We start from the raw sequence: 20341 nt of genomic DNA, 5'->3' as shown, positions 1-20341 counted from the left end.
CAGAATCAGAAGCTCAGAACTACAATGGGCGGCAAAACCCTCCAAGTTTTACTTCTCTCCTGAAAGTCACAAGTCTGCCTAGAGACCGTTCAAGGTGAGAGAGAATTAAAGACTGATTGGCAGCATGCAGCAAATAAAATGTACTTACAAAGACGACGGGTTGGAAGTTTGCGCACTGTGATAAAGTAAACCTGAGACAGAAATATTCTCATCTTCTTCCCTGGGAATTCAGATTTAATAGGTCGGAGTCCGTAATGTCGTAAACAGGTACAAAGCCAAGGACTTCAATGGAATTGCTTAATTCAAGGGCTGCATTTATTTAAAGTAATCCTCCCCTGACTGCCGAATATGCTGCTGCACAAGAATAGAGCTAATATTGTGTGTGTGTGTGTGTGTGTGCACGCACGCACACACACGTTGTTTTGCTTTCTTGTGATTTTGTTTTTTCTTTGGGGGGGGGGGGGAGCAGGAGGGAAGAAAGTGGTGGTAGAGGTTGCATGAGAAAGCGGAAAAGCGGCTTGTAAAAACAATGCACTTTAAGAGCCCTGGTTAGGCTGTAGTTAAAAATGGATAGCTTTGTGCTGTTAAGGCTTCTGCAGACTTCCCACAAGCCTCCTGGATGCATTTGTAGTGTGAAAACATTTTTACACACTGCCCTGGAGTTTGATCCTTGAAAGACAACATCCTGTGTTTCTCTTAGCGCATCGCGCCCCTGGCGAAAGCACAGAGTTTGCTCCATTGAACCCAAGAAATACTGCAGACAAGAAAAACAAAGTAGCATACCCCAGTCCACCCAGACAGAATGCCTTAGAGAAGCCACCCTTTTAATGCTATTGTAGCCAGTGTTCTTATTTCTAGCTTCCCCGCAGGATAGGACGAGGCAGAGAATTTTGGTGGGGGTGGAAGAGGATTACACCTAATTAGGACTCTAAAAAGGAACAGCGTATGTGTAGTGAAATGCACAGTTCCTTACTGCAGATTGTTAAAACAAAGTAACAGAAAGCTCCTGTTTCCTGGTTTCTCTGGCTTTGTGCTTTGGACAGTGCTCGCTATATAGTCCGTTTCCCTCCCTAGTCTCATGTAGCAACATAGCATCAGCATTGGAACAGATTCCTCTAGAAGCCCCAGCGCCTGCTTTTCTCCAGGCTCAGTCTGTTTAGTGTTTAACTGTCCAACGGTGGCACTGCAGCTGTTGCCGTTTGGCTGGAGGCCACCATGTAACCGTTTCTCCTTCAGCAAATGAAGCCAGTTATGAATTTCTCAATATAAATTGAAATGTGTAGGGTCCAAGGTTGGAGTGGAAGAGCAGCCAGAACTGCCTCTTCCCCTTACACACAAAGGTCCCTGTGTGAAACCAGCAAGGGGAGCAGAAAATTGGTTCCGAGGATGTTTCACCATCACAAACCCTTGCACTAAGCTGGCAGTGACTGTCAGGCAGGTTCTGTTTCCCTTCCCCTCCATCCGTGCCAGATTCTTCTTGCTGAGGGCAGCTAGGGGAGAAGAAAAGTGTTTAGAAAACTGCCAGGAGATCAAAGTTGCCATGTGTCCTTGCATTGTTTCACAATGATCTTTGCAATGTTTTGTAAGATTGACGGTGTCCCCTGACAGCAAATGCATGGCAGTGTTGGCTGTAGCTGATAAAGCTATCCGAACTAGCGCTCTTCTCTTTTGTACAAAGTCATCTACAGCTAACAGACCCCATTTTCATGTAGCAAATGAATCAAGACAACACAAAATACGTATCACAACACAGGTTTAATTTCTTATGCAATTATAAAAGTTGAACAGCAATGGGCTAGCAGTAAGAGCTGGACACTTGGTAGTGTGGAATGTTATTTGTGAACAGATGTTGCCATTTTTTTATACAGACATTGAGCAGAAGCGTATTAGCACTGCAGGATACACCTTCTTCCAGATAAGGAAGTAAATCTGAAAGGGAAAGATTTGACTGGGTTGAGAGGGTTGAGAAAGACGCTGACTCAATTAAATTCAGGAGCTGGGGATTGGACTCCTCACACTAGTTACTACCCAAATCCCCACCCACTTACAAATTAATCAAATTATGTACAAAGGAAGTAAGGACTAATGTGCAATTTCTGCAGCCATATGAACAGTATAGAGCCAAGACACCCACAATGCACATGGAAAAGTAGCTACTTGCAAGACAGAGTGAAGACCTGTTGTCCGCTATTTTACAGAGATGGATTGTGCCCGTTAAGTATTAAAGATGCATAAATGAAAATTTGCTAAGTGCCTTCAATTGTGAAATTGCTATTTGAAGTGAGTTATTCACACACCAGGAGCCAGACTCTCTTGCTTGTGAGCACTTTCCTGAGCCGCATTAGCATTTTAAGGGTCTAATCTCCTTTCAGCATATGGCGTAACTCCCAGAAACATGAAGAATTATGCTTGCACAGAGAAGACACTTAAGCCTTGACCTCAAGTGCTAATAGGTTAAATCAAAACTTTACTGTGCTCCTTGCAGTTGGGCTTTAACTATCAGGGGTAAAACTTTCAAAGCAGGGCAGGAGTTTTGAGCTGTGCAAGTACAGTGAGTAGGACCACAGACAATGCTTTGGGGGGTGGGAGGACATGATTATTCCCCCCAACAGCCGCAACTGGTCTGCATATAAGAGAAAAATATGCTGAGTAGCTGGGGTGACCCACTAGGAAAGAAATTCTAAAACCTTATTACACGTTATCTTTTGTGCAGATGCCATTATTAGAACCAAGGAAGCAGTGTGAGATTCCCAGTAGAAAAAAGTTCTGCTGATCAGATTCACAACCCTAGGTCTCTGGCTGAATTATTAAGTGCTGGTAGTTCTCCCATTGGTCTCCCTTTTTTAAAAATTATTAGCTGTAAACAACTTCCTTTCAGTTTGAAACTCCTGTTACTATACTTAAGGAAACAGCTTCAGGTTCGTACTCCAACTGATGTTTATTTGCAATCTGAGACAGTTAAAAAAAAAAAAAAAAACTCGATAGCTTTTCCCTACTCCTTTAGGGAAATTTAGTCCTAGGGTATTAGTCCTAAGAAATTCCTCAGCTGAGCCCCAATTCAGCAAGGTGCTTAACTTTGAGCCTAACTGATTTCACTGGGACCACTCACGTGCTTCAGTGCCTGGCTGAATTGGGACTTTAGGAAAAAAGCAGCAGCCTTTAGGAACCTCCTGCCACTTCCTCACATGATTCTACAATGCTCTGTTCTCCTCTCTGCCATGCCCAGTTACTTTTTAACTGCTAGATTTACCTACGGTTATATTGCGGGAACAATCTCTAGGGAGAGTCCAAAGCAGGCAACATCTCCTGGTTCATAACTCAAGAAAAAAAAATAAGAGAAAAATTACAAGAACTGACCGATCTCAAAGCAGCCACAGAACAAGCACACTTGCTAGCTATGTACACATTAACAGAAAGTATCTGAAGCGCAGCCCCTCCTCTATCTATGGTACTCAATGGGAACTAGTAACCCTAGAACCTAGCAACACCTGAGTTTAGAATTCCAAGACTACACACATTTCCCCCCCGCAGCATGCCATCTTTGGTTATACATTTCACCACATACTGACACTTTTCCCAAAAAGCTTTATTGTTAAAAATAAGCCTTTGATAAGTGCAGTATTTAAAGAAAATGTAGGTGGAGTTATGGCTGAGAATATATTGCCCGCTAGAGCGTTAATAGAATATGAACCCTACACACACACACACTAGAAACTCAGGAAATTCACAGTTAAAGGTTTTAACACCACCTGCAGTGTGGAGCACAGGACTTCCAATAGTACGCTCCTTAGTCATATGAGGATACATGACGGAAGAGTGGGTTGTCACCATAAGGCAGCCCCTTGTATATCTGGGATTAAGCCCTATGCTAAAGAGAACTCCTATATTTGTCAGCAGCCAGTTCCCACTTCTGCTGAGGCAATGTTTAAGATCCAGGCTGAACGGGGAAGGGATGAGGAGATGCAGTGAGTTTCTCTCAACCCCTGAATTGTTTACATCACAACTGGTGACAGACCTAAGAGATAGGGCCAGGTGGGAGATATGGCAGCCACATTTTACCTGACAGAAAGGCGGTTGCCAAGCAGGGCCTACATGCAAGCCAGCTCCTTCCCCTGGGGACAGAAGCCGACGAAAGATCACCCCCATAGTCAGGGATACATATTCTAGGATCTGTGACCAGCTGGTGTGTTGAGTGGTTTGGATAAAGACAGATCTCTTGAAAGTGGCTTCTTTGACCTCCATTGGACAGGTAGGTACAGCAATGCTGGCGAGTGAGGTAGGTTGGGCTCTCTGGCCCATAGGGGTATGCTGGCCGAGCAAGGATAATCTCTGGACCGCACAGGAAGGTCAAGATACTAGAAATTATCGCCTTCAGCCTGGAGCAGAAGGGTGACTTGGATGAGTATTGAGTCTCTAGTAAACTATTCATCTGTCCGTATGTAGAATATGGGTGGAGATGGTAGTCTATGGCATTTATGGGAAATATAGCTAGCGTGTGAGGGGTCTCAAGCTTACAGGTAGACAATGAGCAGAGAGGCAGAGCTAAGGTTGGTGCTGGAACCTTAAACTATGAATATCCTGACAGGTGTGTAGTATTTTGTGAGCGTTGCACACTAGCACTAGCTTTTTATTTATTTATTTATTTATTTATTAAAGGGCAACACTGTCAGGAAATTCCCTTAGTTTACATTGAAATGAAGGAAAGTATTTTTTGGTGCCATTATAACTCAGAAGTTGTAAAGCTTGTACCTTTACCAGACCTATGTTACATCAGGGGTGCTCATGACTGTTTATTACAAGCCCTTCTGATGGAGTTTAGAATTTATGCCAAGCCTTCGAATGGGTTATCAAAACGGACGTGACCAGAACCACATCTGAAGTCTCTTGGTAGTTATTCGGCTACCAACAAAACCTGCTGAGCTTGTATTTGCTGTAAGACTTGCATTTCAGGCCTCACTAAAGTTACAAGTTCCACAGCAAAGCCCACAGTGGTTCACAAATGGTCCCAAATTCTATTTATGGGGCTTAGTTTTCTGACAGAGCTTGAAGTTCAGAGACTTAATGAGATTTCAACATGTTTCAGAACATAATACACTCAGAGGAGACCACTGAAGAGGCCCAAACTAGTTGCTCCATTCAACGTATCCAGAACAGTGGAGAGCTCAGAAAGTGGGTAAAGGCAAATCTGACACCTCCCCACCCCATGAGAAGGATCTGGGAGAGAACGGTGAAGATTCTCTTTCAGGAAACTGATTTGACTAACAGTGGTTCATTTTATAATGACAGCATGACTACAGGTAAGTTTGTACATAAGACAAGACTCTTTGGCAGGGCCTACCACCATCCTCTGCTCCCTTAAAGGAAACAGAAGCTCAGCTACCTGCGCTGAGCTCTGGGGACAAATTGCCACTGCCGGCCCCTATTCAACAACATGCATAGTAACAAATCCTAAATCTAAGCAGCACCATCGTTGTGTGCGATTGGTAGGAAAGTTAAATTTGTGAAAGCACTCAAGGAAATCCTGGTTCTGTTCTCTCTCAAGATTTATGACTTTCCCTTTTGTTCCAATCTGTTTGGGGTTGTTTGTTTGTTTGAAAGATGTGCCAGAGTGAGAGATGGGTAATCAGTTTCACTATCTGAAAGGTAAAGGAGGCTTACAGTCCAAGGAAAGCAACACTCACACCCAAAGGCTGTGGTAATCATTTTGCTCACCTAATATATCCAAAAGGCACATTATAAATAGATGGCAGCATTGCCCAACTTTGTTCACTCCTAGCCAGGGTCACAGCAGTTCAAGAACTGTCATTCCAGAGCTGCCTAATGGACAACCATCCCTTTCAAGTGCATCAGAAGTGCTCCTCAAGCCGGTGGAAATGGAGGCAACGCACAATGTAGTTTAGTTTTCCAAGGAACCCTTGAGAGAAGATTAATAACTCTCAGAAGCTGGAACTCAAATGGATAGTCATTTATATTTACATCAGCATTCCATAATTCCTCAACCTTCATTACTGAGGCAGCATGCTCAGATCCAAATTGGACAGAGACAAGGAAAGGAGAGGGGAGCGTTGTATCTTCCCAATGCAAAACCTTAAGGCCATTTAAGAAGTAGGGCTGACAGACTCTGAAGCGATCTCCATCCAGTCCTTGGCAGGAAGGATGCTGGCCTTGCTCTGAGGGATTAAAGCAGGTATAAAATGAGAGATTATTGCTGCTCTGACAGGGACATAACTGATCTAACAGAGGGAGGGAGGAAGAAAGTGCTTTCCAAGTTATTAACCTGAAACACTTCTTCTAAGTCAGCATATTGGCTAACTTGGCTTGAAGACAGACAGCTCCAAATAGCAAGGATAGATGAACACACATCTAAAAACAGTAAATGTCTACCCCTTCCTAGTTTTCCTGTACAGGCACTTTCTAGATTACGTATTCTTGGGGACAGAAGAAATTCCAGTCAGGAAACAGGCCTTCCATCCCAACAAATAGAACACTCCCACAAATAAGCAACATTCAGAAGGAATTTTAATTAACCAAATGGTTCAGGGAAGGGGAGGGGGAACCCAAGAAACAGGATATTGCATCTGAAAGGTTGCATGTCAGTCATGAGGCATGCCTGCAAGCCAATGAAAGGGAACCATTTGGACCTTTGTCAGTGCAGAACCAGCCTCAGCATCCAGAACCACTTTTCCACTCCTTCCTTATATATGCTAAGTATTATATACATATATAAAAAAATACAAACTTTAGTTTGTTATCAAGTGGCTTCTCTCTCCCATGCTTGCTTGGCACATGAATGCATGCAAAGCTAGTAGGTTCTGAGGACTGCACAAACAGCAGGTTTTGGCAACAACAGCAAACAAAACAACCCCCCCCCCCCCCAAAAAAAAAAAAAAAAAAAAAGCAAAACCACACACAGCTAAAATAGATAAGCAAGATTAAAAGCCACTGAATTGAAACCATATATTTTCCCAATGGTATAGAATTAGGACTACAGCTACAACGTTTAAAACTGTTTTTGGAGTCTGTCATCCTCTCTCCCAATTCATGCCAAAGTTCATAGCAGCATAACACGAGATTCCTCAAGAAACATCAGGCCAGTGTTCTCTGCTTTAGGAGTGAGTTCACAGGTCAAAGTTCAGTCAGTCCGAAGAATCATGGGAGGATGCTCACTGTCTTCATCCAATCGCAGTGCATTGGTTTCATCTTCCAGGCAAGCTCCACCCACTGCACCCAGATCCTCTGGATAGGCTGCAGAAACAATGACAGTGTTTGGAGTTCAGCAGCAAAAATTGGAGCTTGGATGCAAGAAAACTCCTGATTCAAGTTTATAAGCTGAAGTATAAGACACTACGCCAGCGGTGGGCAAACTTTTTGGCCGGAGGGCCACATCGGGGTTGCAAAACTGTATGGAGGTCCGGGTAGGGAAGGCTGTGCCTCCCCAAACAGCCTGGCCCCCCACCCCTTATCTGCCCCTCCCACTTCACACCTCCTGACTGCCCCCCTCAGAACTCCTGACCCATCCAACCCCCCGTCCCTCCCCCGGCTCCTTGTCCCCTGACCGCCCCCAACTGTTCCCCCGGGACCCCACCCCCTATCAAATCCCCCCGCTCCCTGTCCCCTGACTGCCCCCTGGGATCCCCTGCCCCTTATCTGATCCCGGACTCCTTACCATGTCGCTCAGAGCAACATGTCTGGCAGCTGCACCGTTCGGCCGCACCCAGATATGCTGCCCTTCAGGAGCTCCCAGCCTCGCCACCCGGCGTGGCTGCGGGGAGGGGCCGGAGGCTAGCCTCCCCAGCCGGAGCTCAAGGGCCAGGCAGGATGGTCCCGCAGGCTGGATGTGGCCCACGGGTTGTAGTTTGCCCACCTCTCCGCTACGCGCAATAGCACCATTGCCATTCTATATCTGCTTCATCACAAGTTGGTGTTTTTTAAAACCAAGATTTGCTGATGAGGTCATCATCAGGCTTCCAAATTTAAGCAGAGCTCACTCCCTTGTTCTGAGCAGGTGGGCTGACAATTTTGACCCCCTCCCCGACACTGCTGTTGTCATCACAGCATTCACCCTGGGACGGTGAAATGTGTGATCTCCATGGCCAAATCTTCTGCCAGTGTGCCACCCACAAAGGAGTTGAGGGTACTCATACTGGTTATATTAACTATATACCTGGTCTCCACTTACTTAGGGAACGCTAACATACTCAAATTCTGGTCTCCACCAAGCCAGTACAGATTTAATCTGTGTGTCAGAGACTGGTGGGACAGTGGCAAACCTCACCATGACAGCAACAGAAATATTGGGGTACCCTGTGCAACTCTTACAAAACAAGGACTGCCATCCAGATGCTGTGCAGAAGCCAGTACCAAGAGTCTGTCCCAACACTACGTAAAGGTTAATAAAACCTCATAATCTAAGGCACATGTTACTATGGTATCCAAGTACAGTTTAATATTCAGTTCTGTCCAGACTGCCCAGAAAGTAGCAAAGACAAACGATCTGTCCAGTGAAGCTTCCAAAGTGGCTCTCACAGTCACTAACAGCTAACCTCTTTTCCCACTATGACTAACAGAACAAATGCTTCATAACAGGTTTACAGAGTCATAAAGATAAAGGCCAAAACTTGGAAGAGCACAAGAAGCCATCTGGGATAGAGTCATCTTTAGAATAATTTTCTCCCGATTTTCCAGCATTATCCTTACCATGTCTTGTGGGTGATGAAGGCACATAAGTACCTTTTGTCACAGCAGCACTATATGTTTGTGCTACTAGTGGCCGGTCATGTGATGCAGACTCTAAAATTTCATTGGCTGGCTCCATACTGCCATCTAGCCTAGTGGGTAGAGAAAGAGATTAGATGTGCAGAAGTGGTTCAAGTAACAATCACCAATACAACTGCTGTCAATTCTCCTACAGGCCAATTATGCAAAACCTCCACATTAGGCATGCAAAAGATCATACATGTGTAATATTGAAGATTTTATTAATGCCTTTGGTCACTGTAATCAGTTTCTCAATCTTCAATGCCACACATTACTTGCATTGTGACCAAGAGGTGTCAGCCTTCCAGAGAATTGTAGGGAAAGCATTTGGTGCACTGCACTTCTCATCACAAACACTGAAGACAAATCATCTAAATGATGCCAAAGGCATACAAAGATCTAAGTGGCTGGAAGCTGAGGCTAGATACATTCAGACTAGAAATAGGGTGCAAATTTTTATTAATTTTTTAAACAATGAGGATTACCCAGTAGAACAATTCACCACAGTAATGTGGATTACCCATGACTTGAAATCTTTAAATCAAGATTAGATTTTTTTGTAGAAGATATGCTCTTGCCCAAAAAGACGTTATAGCCCTGATGCAGGAATTACTGGGTGAAATTCTATGACCTGCATTATACAGGTGGTCAGATTAGGTGATCATAATGGTGCCCTTCTAGCCTTACAAATCTATGAATCCTTGCCATACTATCAGCCCTGATCTCTCCTACACCATTCTACAGACCTGCTACTAAATAGACCATGTGGCTAGCCTACAGACAAGGTAGCTTACAAGTAAGCCTGTCCCATGACATTAGATATTAGTGCAGGAGCCAGTTTCTATATTTGTAAAATGGGGATAATGATGCTTCCCCACCTTTGGAAAGTTCTCTCATCCATGGATGAAGTCACATGTTTCATATTCTTGTTAAAGTAACTGAATTACCAGCTGCGTGGCAAGAGACAGAAGTATAGACTGACAGCAGATTGATTCTTGACTCCAATCAGACAGCATTAAGTTTCTGATACGAAAGTGATGCTTACTGTAACAGTTACTAAGAAGGAAGAAGCAAGGAGATTCTAAAGGTTACTCACCTCCTGCCACTGCTCTTAAAAGTATCAATACAAAAATGAGCTTTAAGAGTTGAGTTCAGCAGGAGGAAATGAGTTTTGGAACAACAGAGATTTTTGTCAGTCCAGTTGTATTAGAAAATCAAATGTGACAAGTATACAGGTAGGACCAAGTCTGGACTTACTTGTGCTGTTTCATTAGCGTGCACTCTCCTCCTTCCTGGGGGTCCAGGTTGTACATATAGAGGTATCCATCAGAAGCTCCCACCAGTAAACGGGGAATCTTCTGGATTCTAGAAGAGATTAGGAGAGGACACAGAAAACCAAGTTTTAGGAATATGATAGAAACCACAATGTTCTGCTGGCATAAAACTAAGTGATCACTTTCCACTCACTTGCTCCCTCTCTACAGCTCGTAAGAAATCTGGTTCTATGGCTACATATGCAGGGCTCCCATGACAAAAAGGAACATGCAGGGGAATCCGGCACAAAACTACCATTGGCATTAAAAGGAGCCATTTGTGTAGGTCTTGTGCATGCCAATTAACTCACATGTGGAGGTAGTGTTGTCGAATGGCTAAAGGAGACAAGGAGTCAGAAGACTCTGGTTCGCACACTAGCTCTGCTACTCACTTGCTGTGGCATTGTATGGCACTCAGTTTCACCATCTAACACGGCGATATACTTCCCTACCACACAGGCATGAGGTGAGGCTTATTTAATGTCTGCAGACAGCTCTGAGACCAGATGAAATGTTATTAATTGTAACATGAAACCTGTAAGTCTAAGTAGATCAGCACACATTTATTAATTCCCCACAAAACACATTTAATACTGCACCGTTTATTGCTTTGATAGCTATGCCAAATGCTCCACTTTTGGTTCAGACAGAATGCAGACTAAAATAGGTCTAGTCGGTTAAAAAAGACTCACGAATGCGATACTTTTACCCAAATTTAAGAGCTTGTCTTAGGAAGGTGCCAAATCTGGGGCCCGCAATTACCTTTAAAGTCTTCTATATTGGATAGTCACGACTGTCTAACGCAACAACTTAATACCAAATGCACTAACATTTCATTCAGCACTAATGGGGAATGAATATTCTAGGTCTGAGTCTGTTTTTAAAACACTCTTCCTTCCCCATGAAGGATTTCTGGAAGCTCACAAAATCCTCTTTAAAAAGCAATTAATTCCACAATCATCCTTGAAGAAACATTATGCCTTCTGTTTCAGTCGGGCTATGAGCAATTAGTTTTCACACACTGTTCCTGGGCATGAGGAAGCTTTGAAATGGTTACCAAATGACAATTCAACCCCGGATATGTTCTATACATTAGCCATTTAGCTACAGATGAGATGTGGGACCTGACAAGCCAGAAAACCTTGGAACATTATCTGCTCTGTCAATGCTTCCTTTACTTGATACTGGCAGTCCACCGGGTGGTGGGAAAAAACTTCATCTCCTTACTCACGTGGCAAGAGCACAGATGTTTTTGTGTCCACAGAATGGCAGACGGACTGTAGCAAAGGCTCTACCCTGGTTAAACATTTCTGTGACTTGAGAGGGCAGATAGCTTGTGGAGGATAACAGCATTTTTCCGAAGTAACCTGTCCAGGTAGTGGGCTCTTCCTGAGGTCTAAAGTTCAGGAGGAAGAAAAAGGAAAGTTGAATTCTATTGCATACTTTGACATTAAAAACAACCTGCAATGGGAGAAGGATGGCTGGTGGTCTTTTTACTTTATGATGTATAAAGGTTCTTTTCCTTGTTTGCCCCCTCCCCCTTCAAAATAACACTACTGATAAGTCTGGTACCCCCTATTTTTGTTGGGCTTCTCACGGTAAGTCTCAGGTACTACGAGCACTCTTAGCCCTTTAGTGAATGGATAGGATATTAAATTGCTAACTTTTTTCCTACTTATAAAATTGCATTACAAAGTGTTAAAAACAAAATTTTAAGCAACCTGACTATAAAAAAGAATCACTTCCATTCTCAATCAAGTTTCACTCTCGTTTATCTAGTGTCATAATCCAACCATTATCCAGAATCTCTCAGAGAGAACAGTAAACAACATCTGAATTTCTAATACAACGATCATGCAGGAAAATTGAAAAACTTTCTAGAACTCCTTTATGCATCGTGAAGCAGCAGAAAGGGCACAAATCCAAATTCCCTTTGCAGGTCACCTTTGAAATGATAATGTAGAGAGTCAATATGCTCCATGCTCTCACTCGCACAAATGTAAGTGTTTTTAGTTGCAGCCTTATGGCACTCCATGCATGTCAGTGCTATGATATATGCAGGTGGGGAAGAGGACTGACTTTGGACAGTAAAATACCTTTCCTATTTACAGAGACATGTGCATCTCAGCTGCTGAATTCAGCCAACTGATCCACAATTGTCTTGCTATGCTCTTAACAGTAAGGGGTTTTCAAAAGAAGGAAGTATCCAAGTCAGGGGTGGGCAAACTTTTTGGCCCAGGGGCCACATCTGGGTGGGGAAATTGCATGCAGGGTCATGGATGTAGGGCTGGGGCAGGGGGCTGAGGTGCGGGAGGGAGTTTGGGGTGCAGGAAGGTGCTCAGGGCAAGGGGTTGGGGTGCAGGAGGGGTTTGGAGTGTGGGCTCCAGCCCGGTGCCGCTTACCTTGAGTAGCTCCGGGGTGGCAGTGGCGCGCAGCAGGGCTAAGGCAGGCTCCCTGCCTGTCCTAGCCCTACGCCGCTCCCGTAAGCGGCCGGCACCATGTCCCTGCGGCCCCTGGAGGGGGCAGGGGGCGCCACACGCTGCCCTCGCCTGCGGGTACCTCCCCCGAAGCTCCCATTGGCCACAGTTCCCCGTTCCCGGCCAATGGGAGCTGCGGAGAGCAATGCCCTCTTCCCCCTGGGGCCGCAGGGACACCCAAAACATATTGCTGGGGCGAGTCGCAAGACTGCTCTTGTGGCTTCCCTGTCAGAAAGTCATTTTTCAGTGGGGAAGCAAAGAAATCTGCGGGGAACATACATTCTGTGCAATCGCACTGGCACAGAATTTCCCCAGGAGTAGAAGATGAGTCATGCAAGTGGCCACTTCTGGGAGAGGTGCGGGGCCAGGGCAGGCAGGGAGCCTGCCTTAGCCCGGTGGCGCCACAGGGGTGGCAATCCCGCGGACTGGATCCAAAGCCCTGATGGGCCGGATCTGGCCCACGGGCCGTAATTTGCCCACCCCGGTCCAAACTCCTGAGAATTCATTCAGATTGTCAAACAAGTCTGTTTCTTGAGCATTTCTGAAACTTACTTTTCTTTCACAGTCTCGAGTTTGAAGATGTGCACTGTCTCTGTGTTACTGGATGCAGAGAGGAACATGCCATCCATGCTGAAGGCCAATGAGCAGATGCTTACACACCTAGAAGAGAGAGTAACCGCATAAATGTCTACATACTAGCGCTATGCCAAACAGGAAATGGAGAAAAGGTATTAATTCATATTGAGCTCACGAGTCTTAGTTAAAATGGGAATATTAGTTCCACACACTAGCATATAGGAGTCTTTGTCACTGAATATTTCCAGCCTCTTCAGTTATTAATCCAGCTGCATAGTGCAGGCCAGGAAAAATTCTGGAAACGTTGCAGAAAGGTGGAAAAAGACAGCTTTCCTTGTTCAGTCTCATATCAGAGATTTACAGACCACTCAGTTAAACCAAGATCTCCAAAGGACTTAGAGCCTGTGTCCACTGCCCTCTGTGAATCAGAAAAGGGAAAACATTTCTAGAGAGAACATTCTGAACTCTTTTAATTGACATTTCCTGATTTGCTTACAGAGACAGAATCTCAGGCTTCTGAGTTGGACTGAGCTGAGACCCCAGCTAGGGAACCAGTGGGCATCAAAGTCCAAATTCAGTCTACCCTTCTCTATATAAAGCCCAACGCAACTACATGGCGAAGTATCACAGAAACTGGAGTATTATACCAGTGACTTATTGGAATCAAAATGGTTAAAGAGATTTGAAGAAGTGTGAAAACAAGCTATCCACTATTTACACGTTATTTTTCTGTCATGAAATCTGAGCATGCCCCAAATGTGAACTTGAAGACCTTCGTGAAATGAGTTTGTTAGTCTCGAGAGAGGCCAAGGACTGAATGAATCAGAGACCAAACGCTTGAATCCGTTCTTTTCAATACCTATTCTAGTGTTTTATACTGTAGATTAGTGCAGCCACACATAGTACCATAATCATACCAGATACTTTACAGTAGTGACCTGTGTCAAACAAGTACCTGCACCAATAAATTTCTAATCTAAAAGCAAGAGCAAGTACAATACTGCATGGCAAACTTTGGAAGGGAAGGAGGTTAGCATTCATTCATTTGGAAGTTGTTCCAGGAACACGGATAGTGGGAAAGCAAGAGTGGGTGAAGGCTACTGTGATGCTGGCAGACCAGATGCCAGCTCATGCCAAGGTCCCCATGTCTCAACTGAGCAATGATAAATACATAGCTGGAATCACTCTGGCTCACCTGTGTGTTAGTCCTGTTAAAATAGGTATTATAAGAATGTGGTCAGCATTTGTTGCTTCTCTCTCCCACCCCGCCCCAGCGAGGAGTCTTACTCCCGAGGGCATTCTGCGCCAAAACATTAAAAAATTCTGCAAATTTTATCTGTCAAATAAATGTGGAGGCTCCAGCATGGCATTGGGGAGCACAGGCCACAGGCTGCACAGAGGTGGGAGATCACTGTGCAGCTCTCCCCGGGACACGGACTCAACAGTGAAGCTGCACCCAACCCTGACACAGCATAAAGGACCTGGCCTGTCCCAGAAGCACCCCAAGGCCCTGCCCCGCTGTGTGGGCAAGCCGTCTCAGCAAGCCAGGATCCAAGTGTGGAGGGGGTTAATGTGGAGGGATCCAGATGTGGGTTGAGAGAGTTCTATGTGGGGAAATCTGGTTGTGGGCAAATCCGGGTGCGAGGGGGGAAAAAAAATCATGATGCACAGGGGCTTGTTGGGGGGTTCTGGGTGCAATGGTAATGGAAGCCTGCAGGGGGGTGAATGTGGTTGGGGCTCAGTGAGGGGGGCTGGGTGTGGGGGGATAGAGCTCAGCAGTGGGGTCTGGGTGTGGGGAGGCTCAGTGGTGGGGTTCAGATGCTGGGGGACTGGGGCTCAGTGGGGTGGGGATCCAGGTGCAGTTGGCTGGGGTGGGGATCTGAGGGCATGTGGTCCAGGTGTCGGGGGAGTAAGGCTCATCGAGGGGGTTCTGAGTGCGGGGGGTGACGCTTGGCAGGAAGGTCTGGGTATGAGGGGGTCTGGATGCACGAGGGTTGGGCGGATGGGGGAGCAGCTCCCTGTACAGGAATCCCTTCCCCTGCAGCTGAGCAGCAATGGGTGCAGGAAGGGTGGGGGTATGTGGGGGGTGTTTGCAGAGCTTCCTGCATCTGGGAGAGAAATCTGGGGGTGGGTCTGACCCGGCCCCGGATACCATGCAGGGGAAGAAGTAGTTCCATCCTCCCCAGCCAAGCCAGGACTAGCAGCTGAGCCCAGCGCAGGGTAGGAGCCACCAGCCGGGTCTTCTCCAATCCCGCCTCCTGCCCCACAGTGATTTATCTTTCTGCCGGCTGCCCTGGGCACCCAAAACATATTGCTGGGGCGAGTCGCATGACTGCTCTTGTGGCTTCCCTGTCAGAAAGTCATTTTTCGGCGGGGAAGCAAAGAAATCTGCGGGGAACATACATTCTGTGCAATCGCACTGGCACAGAATTTCCCCAGGAGTAGAAGATGAGTCATGCAAGTGGATTCCGCCGATAAAAATGAGTTTGTACATAGCAGAAGAGGGATAGAAGCCCCCAAATAAAAGGAACTAGGTATCCCTATGCAGCTTGGACTCTGGGAGGCAAGGTTTTTCTTGGCATAGGCAAGAGATCTTCAGCTGCTTAGCCTGGGTTAGCCCTAAAGGACATACAGAGCTTGCTGATTATAGAAGCTTCTATTAGCTTTTGAAACTTATTTGTGTGTATATTTACCTGCTTTAACCTTGTAAAATAACTCTGGTTTCTTTTTTCTATTTAATAAGTCTTCATATAGTTTATTATAGGATTGGCTACAAGTGTTGTCTTTGGTGTGAGATCTAAAGTGCAACTGACCTTGGGTAAGTGAGTGGTCCTTTGGGACTAGAAGTAACCTGAATATTGAAGTGATTCTACCATCTATCACAAAGGTACGCTCACCTGTGTGACAAGATAGGTTGGAGTAAGGAAGGAGACTATATGTGACTCCATGTTAAAGCTGTTTTAGTGCCTGAAGAGTTCACACTTGATAACTGGTTGGTGAAATCTAAATATAGAACTCGCAACTAATTTGGGATTTGTGCCCTGCTTCCTAGCAGTCTGCCCTGAGATTGGTACTCATGCTCTCGAGTCACTGTAGGCAGTGTTACACATAATGATGCAGAATTCAGGAGACACGCTTGAGTAGTCTCTAGGGAGGTGCTTTTGGAGCAGATGAGTAAAGAGATGTAGGCAGAAGTGGATTAGTTAGTTCTTTGCAGAGATGCTTGGACTTAAATGTGGAAGGGAGATGTCTGTTCAGAGATCTGGGGTTGGAAAGAGATAGTAAGATCAGAAAGAAAGAAAACAATCTTCCCATTTGAATATACAGAGACAGAGAAAGAGCAGAGTATAGGAAGGTGAAGGCTAGAGGAGAAGATTGCAATTGTCAAGAAGGAAAGTTACCAGAGTATGGACAAGTATCTTAATACTGACAAAGGGACAAATTTTGGAAATGTTGATCTGAAAGGCAGAGTGTGTGAAAGGGAAGGAAAGAAGAGTTGAAGAGGTCACCAAGATTGAGCCTGGGTGATTGAAAGAGTGGTGTCATCTTAACTGGGTTTTTATCGGTTTACACTGCCACACAGAATTCAGTTGCCATCTATCCCTATGGATATTCTCAGTTTAGAAAGACAAGAAAGCAAAAACATAAGTTTATGAAAAATGCAAAAATGCCCATTAAAACTATTAGAATCTAAGGGACCCTCTGACACATCCATAGTGAACGTTTTTAATGTTTACACTCAGTTTCACAAAAAAAGTGTACTTCTAACGTTGAGAGGTAAGAGTAATCAAAATGTATTCTGAAGGTTTTGGAAGTATATTAGAACCTTCAATGAATGCCAATATGGCCAAAGGTTAAGTACAAGACCTTGCTTGTCATTGCTGGAAAAGACAGACTATATATACATACATAACTGATAAGCTCTCTTTAGTTAGAAGCTTCTGGTGACACTGGCAAACAAATAAACTGCTTGAATAACTTTGAGCTAGTGACATATGAATACATTATTATAATGTACATTTGTTACGTAGGTGGGAAAGTCTGAGAAAGGGATTGTTCCTTAATGCTGCCTGCTTCTGATCTCCTGATGAAACTGCACAAAGCAGACTATCACCTGTTCATAATTAACGGTAACTGGAAATTGAGATTTAAGTACAATGTAAAAATGTCATTCCATCACAAGTATCACCAATCAAAGCTATAAAATTAAGATTCTGCAGTTTATGAAAACATGTATAAATCTCAAAATTTAGACTTTCATAAGTGATCCATTCCCTGTCTCCCATTCCCAGCTTCTGGCAAAGAGAGGTTAGGGACACCATCCCTGCCCATCCTGTTTAATAGCCATTGATGGACCTATCCTCCATGAATTTATCTAGTTCTTTTTTGAACCCTGTTATAGTTTTGGACTTTACAACATTCTCTGGCAAAGAGTGCCACAGGTTGACTATGTGTTGTATGAAGAAATACTTTTTTGTTTGTTTTAAACCTGCTGCCTATTAATTTCATTTGGTGACCCTTAGTTCTTGTGTTATGAGGAGTAAATAACACTTCCTTATTTACTTTCTCCACACCAGTCATGATTTTATAGACCTATCATAACCCCCCCTTAGTCGTCTCTTTTTCAATTCAAGCCAGATTCCAGTATGACTTCCATCATTGTTCACTTATGTTAACCCCAGAATGGCTAGCAAGTAGATCTGAAAAGAGTTCATCTCAACCCTTAAAATATTCTAATAATCATAAAAGGTACATTGCATAAAAACCACCACCCTCATTCTTCAAAATAAAAAATTCCCACGTGGTTAATTTACACTTCCTCTGAAAGAATGTTCAGATGACAGCAAATATGTAGTAGAAGTGAGGTATACTTAAAGTTTAGTGTGGTTACTCTCCACACTCTAAGATTTAGCTCACTTTGTTATTTGTTAGTATTAACATTCAGCAAGATCTCTTCATAATACGGAGTAGTTGCATAAACAATTCTAGTAACAAATTATTGTGAGGTGAAAGAGTACTGTTTTTCATAAAGGCAGTAATGCACCACCACACTGAAAGGAGGTCACCGGGTGCATTGTATTGAGCATCCACAAATGTTTAACTTTTTAAAAACTAGATTTTAAAAGGAAAAACTTAAATCAGCTCTTCATCAGCTATGTATTGCATGTGTACATTGCAGAAAAGAGTTAGGTGAAAAGCCAGTAAGTTTTCCCTAAATGGCAAAACAGTTTTGGATGCTTGATAATGAAGTAAATAGAACAGTATGTATGGCATTTTTTCAAAAGTACTTCAAGATTTGTGTTTTGCTCCCTTGCGCTTTCTCTATTGCAAGTCTGTCTCATATGTTCTCTTCTGCCTCAAGCTTTTAAAATAAGCGTTTCTACTTTAGAAGTCAGGCCTTCACTTCCTTTTCTTGTTGCAAGGCTTTTGGAGGACTTGATATATCATGGAAAACTGTAAGAACAAGCATTTTTTGTTCCCCATTTCCATCATTCAATAGGAAAACACCTGGCCTAATTTGAGCTTCCTGTATGCTCTATTCTGATTGAGACAGTGGGGAGCCAGGGAAAGGGGTTGGTTAGAAATCATCCTAAAAATCAGGACAGCATTCTTCCTCCTTACAACTACAATTTTTAGGCTAACTCTAGCATTTCTTGACATACTAGTCAATAATCAGCAAAACTGTCAGTGTTTAATACTGATATAGCTTTCTAAATAATGTGGTTCAGCAGTCCAATGAACAAACCCAGTTTTGGACACAAACATCAGTGTTAAATCTCTAAAGCCCTTCAGTAGTTCAGACATCAGAAATAAACCTCACAAATCTTGAGCAGGAAAGATATCTTTCCTAACACCAGCATCTTTACCACACCACAAGCAGCAGTGCTCTAGCTGGCATGGCTTGATGTGTATTGATACAGTCTGTCAGTGTGCTGGAGCGTCTTATGGTGGAAATATATCAGAGGTCTGCAAAGTGGGCAGGCTGTTGGTCAAGTCAAAAAGAGCTGTAGAGGGCCATGTTCTCTCTTGCTCTCTCACAAACCTGGTCTGTAACTTTAAGGGATCCAGGATCAATTGTAGTGAAGTATAAACTTTACTTCAGTTACTATGACTCATGGCTATACAAAAGGTCAGCTACAGAATATATTGGAAATCTACCGCAAGGAACAGGCTTCAGAGAATGAGCTTTTTTGAACTTCACCTCTTCACTCCCCTTCGGAATTCAAAGAGTTTCTGTCCCTCTGGAATGGAAAATACTCGGATCACTGTCCCCTATGAAGAAAAAAACCAAGCCTCATTCCTCAATTTAAATACCTGCTTTGTGGTTCTCACTCTAGTCAGCGTGCACAAAGATCAGAGTACCATCATAACCAGTTCATACTGTGCAATTCTTGTCACAGTTGCTGCACACCAGATAAAGAGTCACTCAACATAAGCCAGTCACATATCCCCTTCCGGTTTATTTTTAGAGGGTGGGAAAAGCAGAAAGAGGATGGGCTTAATAGCTGACCTACAAAGTTAAAGAGAAGGAGTTATGCATCAAGGAGGAGCCTTTTCCCTTTCTGAGCATACTTATAACAGTATTTCTTTTCCTTGTGGAAAGGAAATGCGACTAGCGCTACTTCCTAGGCATGGTACCATGTGATAAAAGTAAAGAAAATAGTATGCACTTCAGTTCGGTTCTGAGAGAGAGTGTAATATTCCAGTCTAATACAGAATGAGATGAGCCTGTGCTGATTTGCGCAATTCAGACAGAAGTTGTCAGTCTGTGCCAGGTATAGGCTAGTCATTTCTCTCTATTCCACTTCGACTTTTACTGTCTTGTTTCTGTTTTATGATTCTACCTTCCTAATAATACACAAGATAGCTAACTTTCAATAAATATACTTAATCACTGACGGGGGGGATGTCCTGACTACAGACAATCAGATGTAATGTAGTTATTTAAAAGCCTTGTTACCACTAATATCAGTAGCTCGTAATACAGAGAATTTTAATTATATCAGCCAACCACTCTTTTTAGTACTTATGAAACATTTAGGATACTTTGAAACACTACAAAGTAAGCTTCACTCTGATCCATACAGTCACCACCAAATCAAAACCTACCTTTTCTGATGCTGTGGCAAGTTTAGTGCCATTTGCATCAAAGGCCAATGCAGCCAAGGGACTATCATGAGCTGGGATCATATTAGCAGCTCTCTGCAAGAATAAACC

At 43.9% G+C, this 20341-nt stretch overlaps 1 protein-coding gene across 3 annotated transcripts in view; it reads right to left on the bottom strand.

The window, feature by feature from the left end:
* Positions 1 to 1736: 1736 nt before the first annotated feature.
* Positions 1737 to 20341, bottom strand: part of WIPI2 (WD repeat domain, phosphoinositide interacting 2) — a 40246-nt gene continuing 21641 nt past the window's right edge. For 2 of the 3 annotated variants that reach the window (XM_005289079.5, XM_065560151.1), the window contains exons 6-12: positions 20234 to 20326; positions 19326 to 19396; positions 13100 to 13207; positions 11302 to 11466; positions 10015 to 10122; positions 8698 to 8828; positions 1737 to 7245 (exon numbers count right to left, since the gene is read on the bottom strand). In XM_005289079.5, the coding sequence (XP_005289136.1) occupies positions 7133 to 7245; positions 8698 to 8828; positions 10015 to 10122; positions 11302 to 11466; positions 13100 to 13207; positions 19326 to 19396; positions 20234 to 20326 (789 nt within the window). In that variant the 3' untranslated portion in view covers positions 1737 to 7132. Of the gene's footprint in view, positions 7246 to 8697; positions 8829 to 9635; positions 9814 to 10014; positions 10123 to 11301; positions 11467 to 13099; positions 13208 to 19325; positions 19397 to 20233; positions 20327 to 20341 lie in introns of those variants that run through there. The other variant, XR_006175133.2, reaches the window with a different exon arrangement.

This window comes from Chrysemys picta, chromosome 10 (assembly GCF_011386835.1).
Source record: "Chrysemys picta bellii isolate R12L10 chromosome 10, ASM1138683v2, whole genome shotgun sequence".
NCBI classification, from domain to species: domain Eukaryota; kingdom Metazoa; phylum Chordata; order Testudines; family Emydidae; genus Chrysemys; species Chrysemys picta.
The sequence above is the reverse complement of the archived record's forward strand: the minus strand, read 5'-3'. Positions and strand labels throughout refer to the sequence as shown.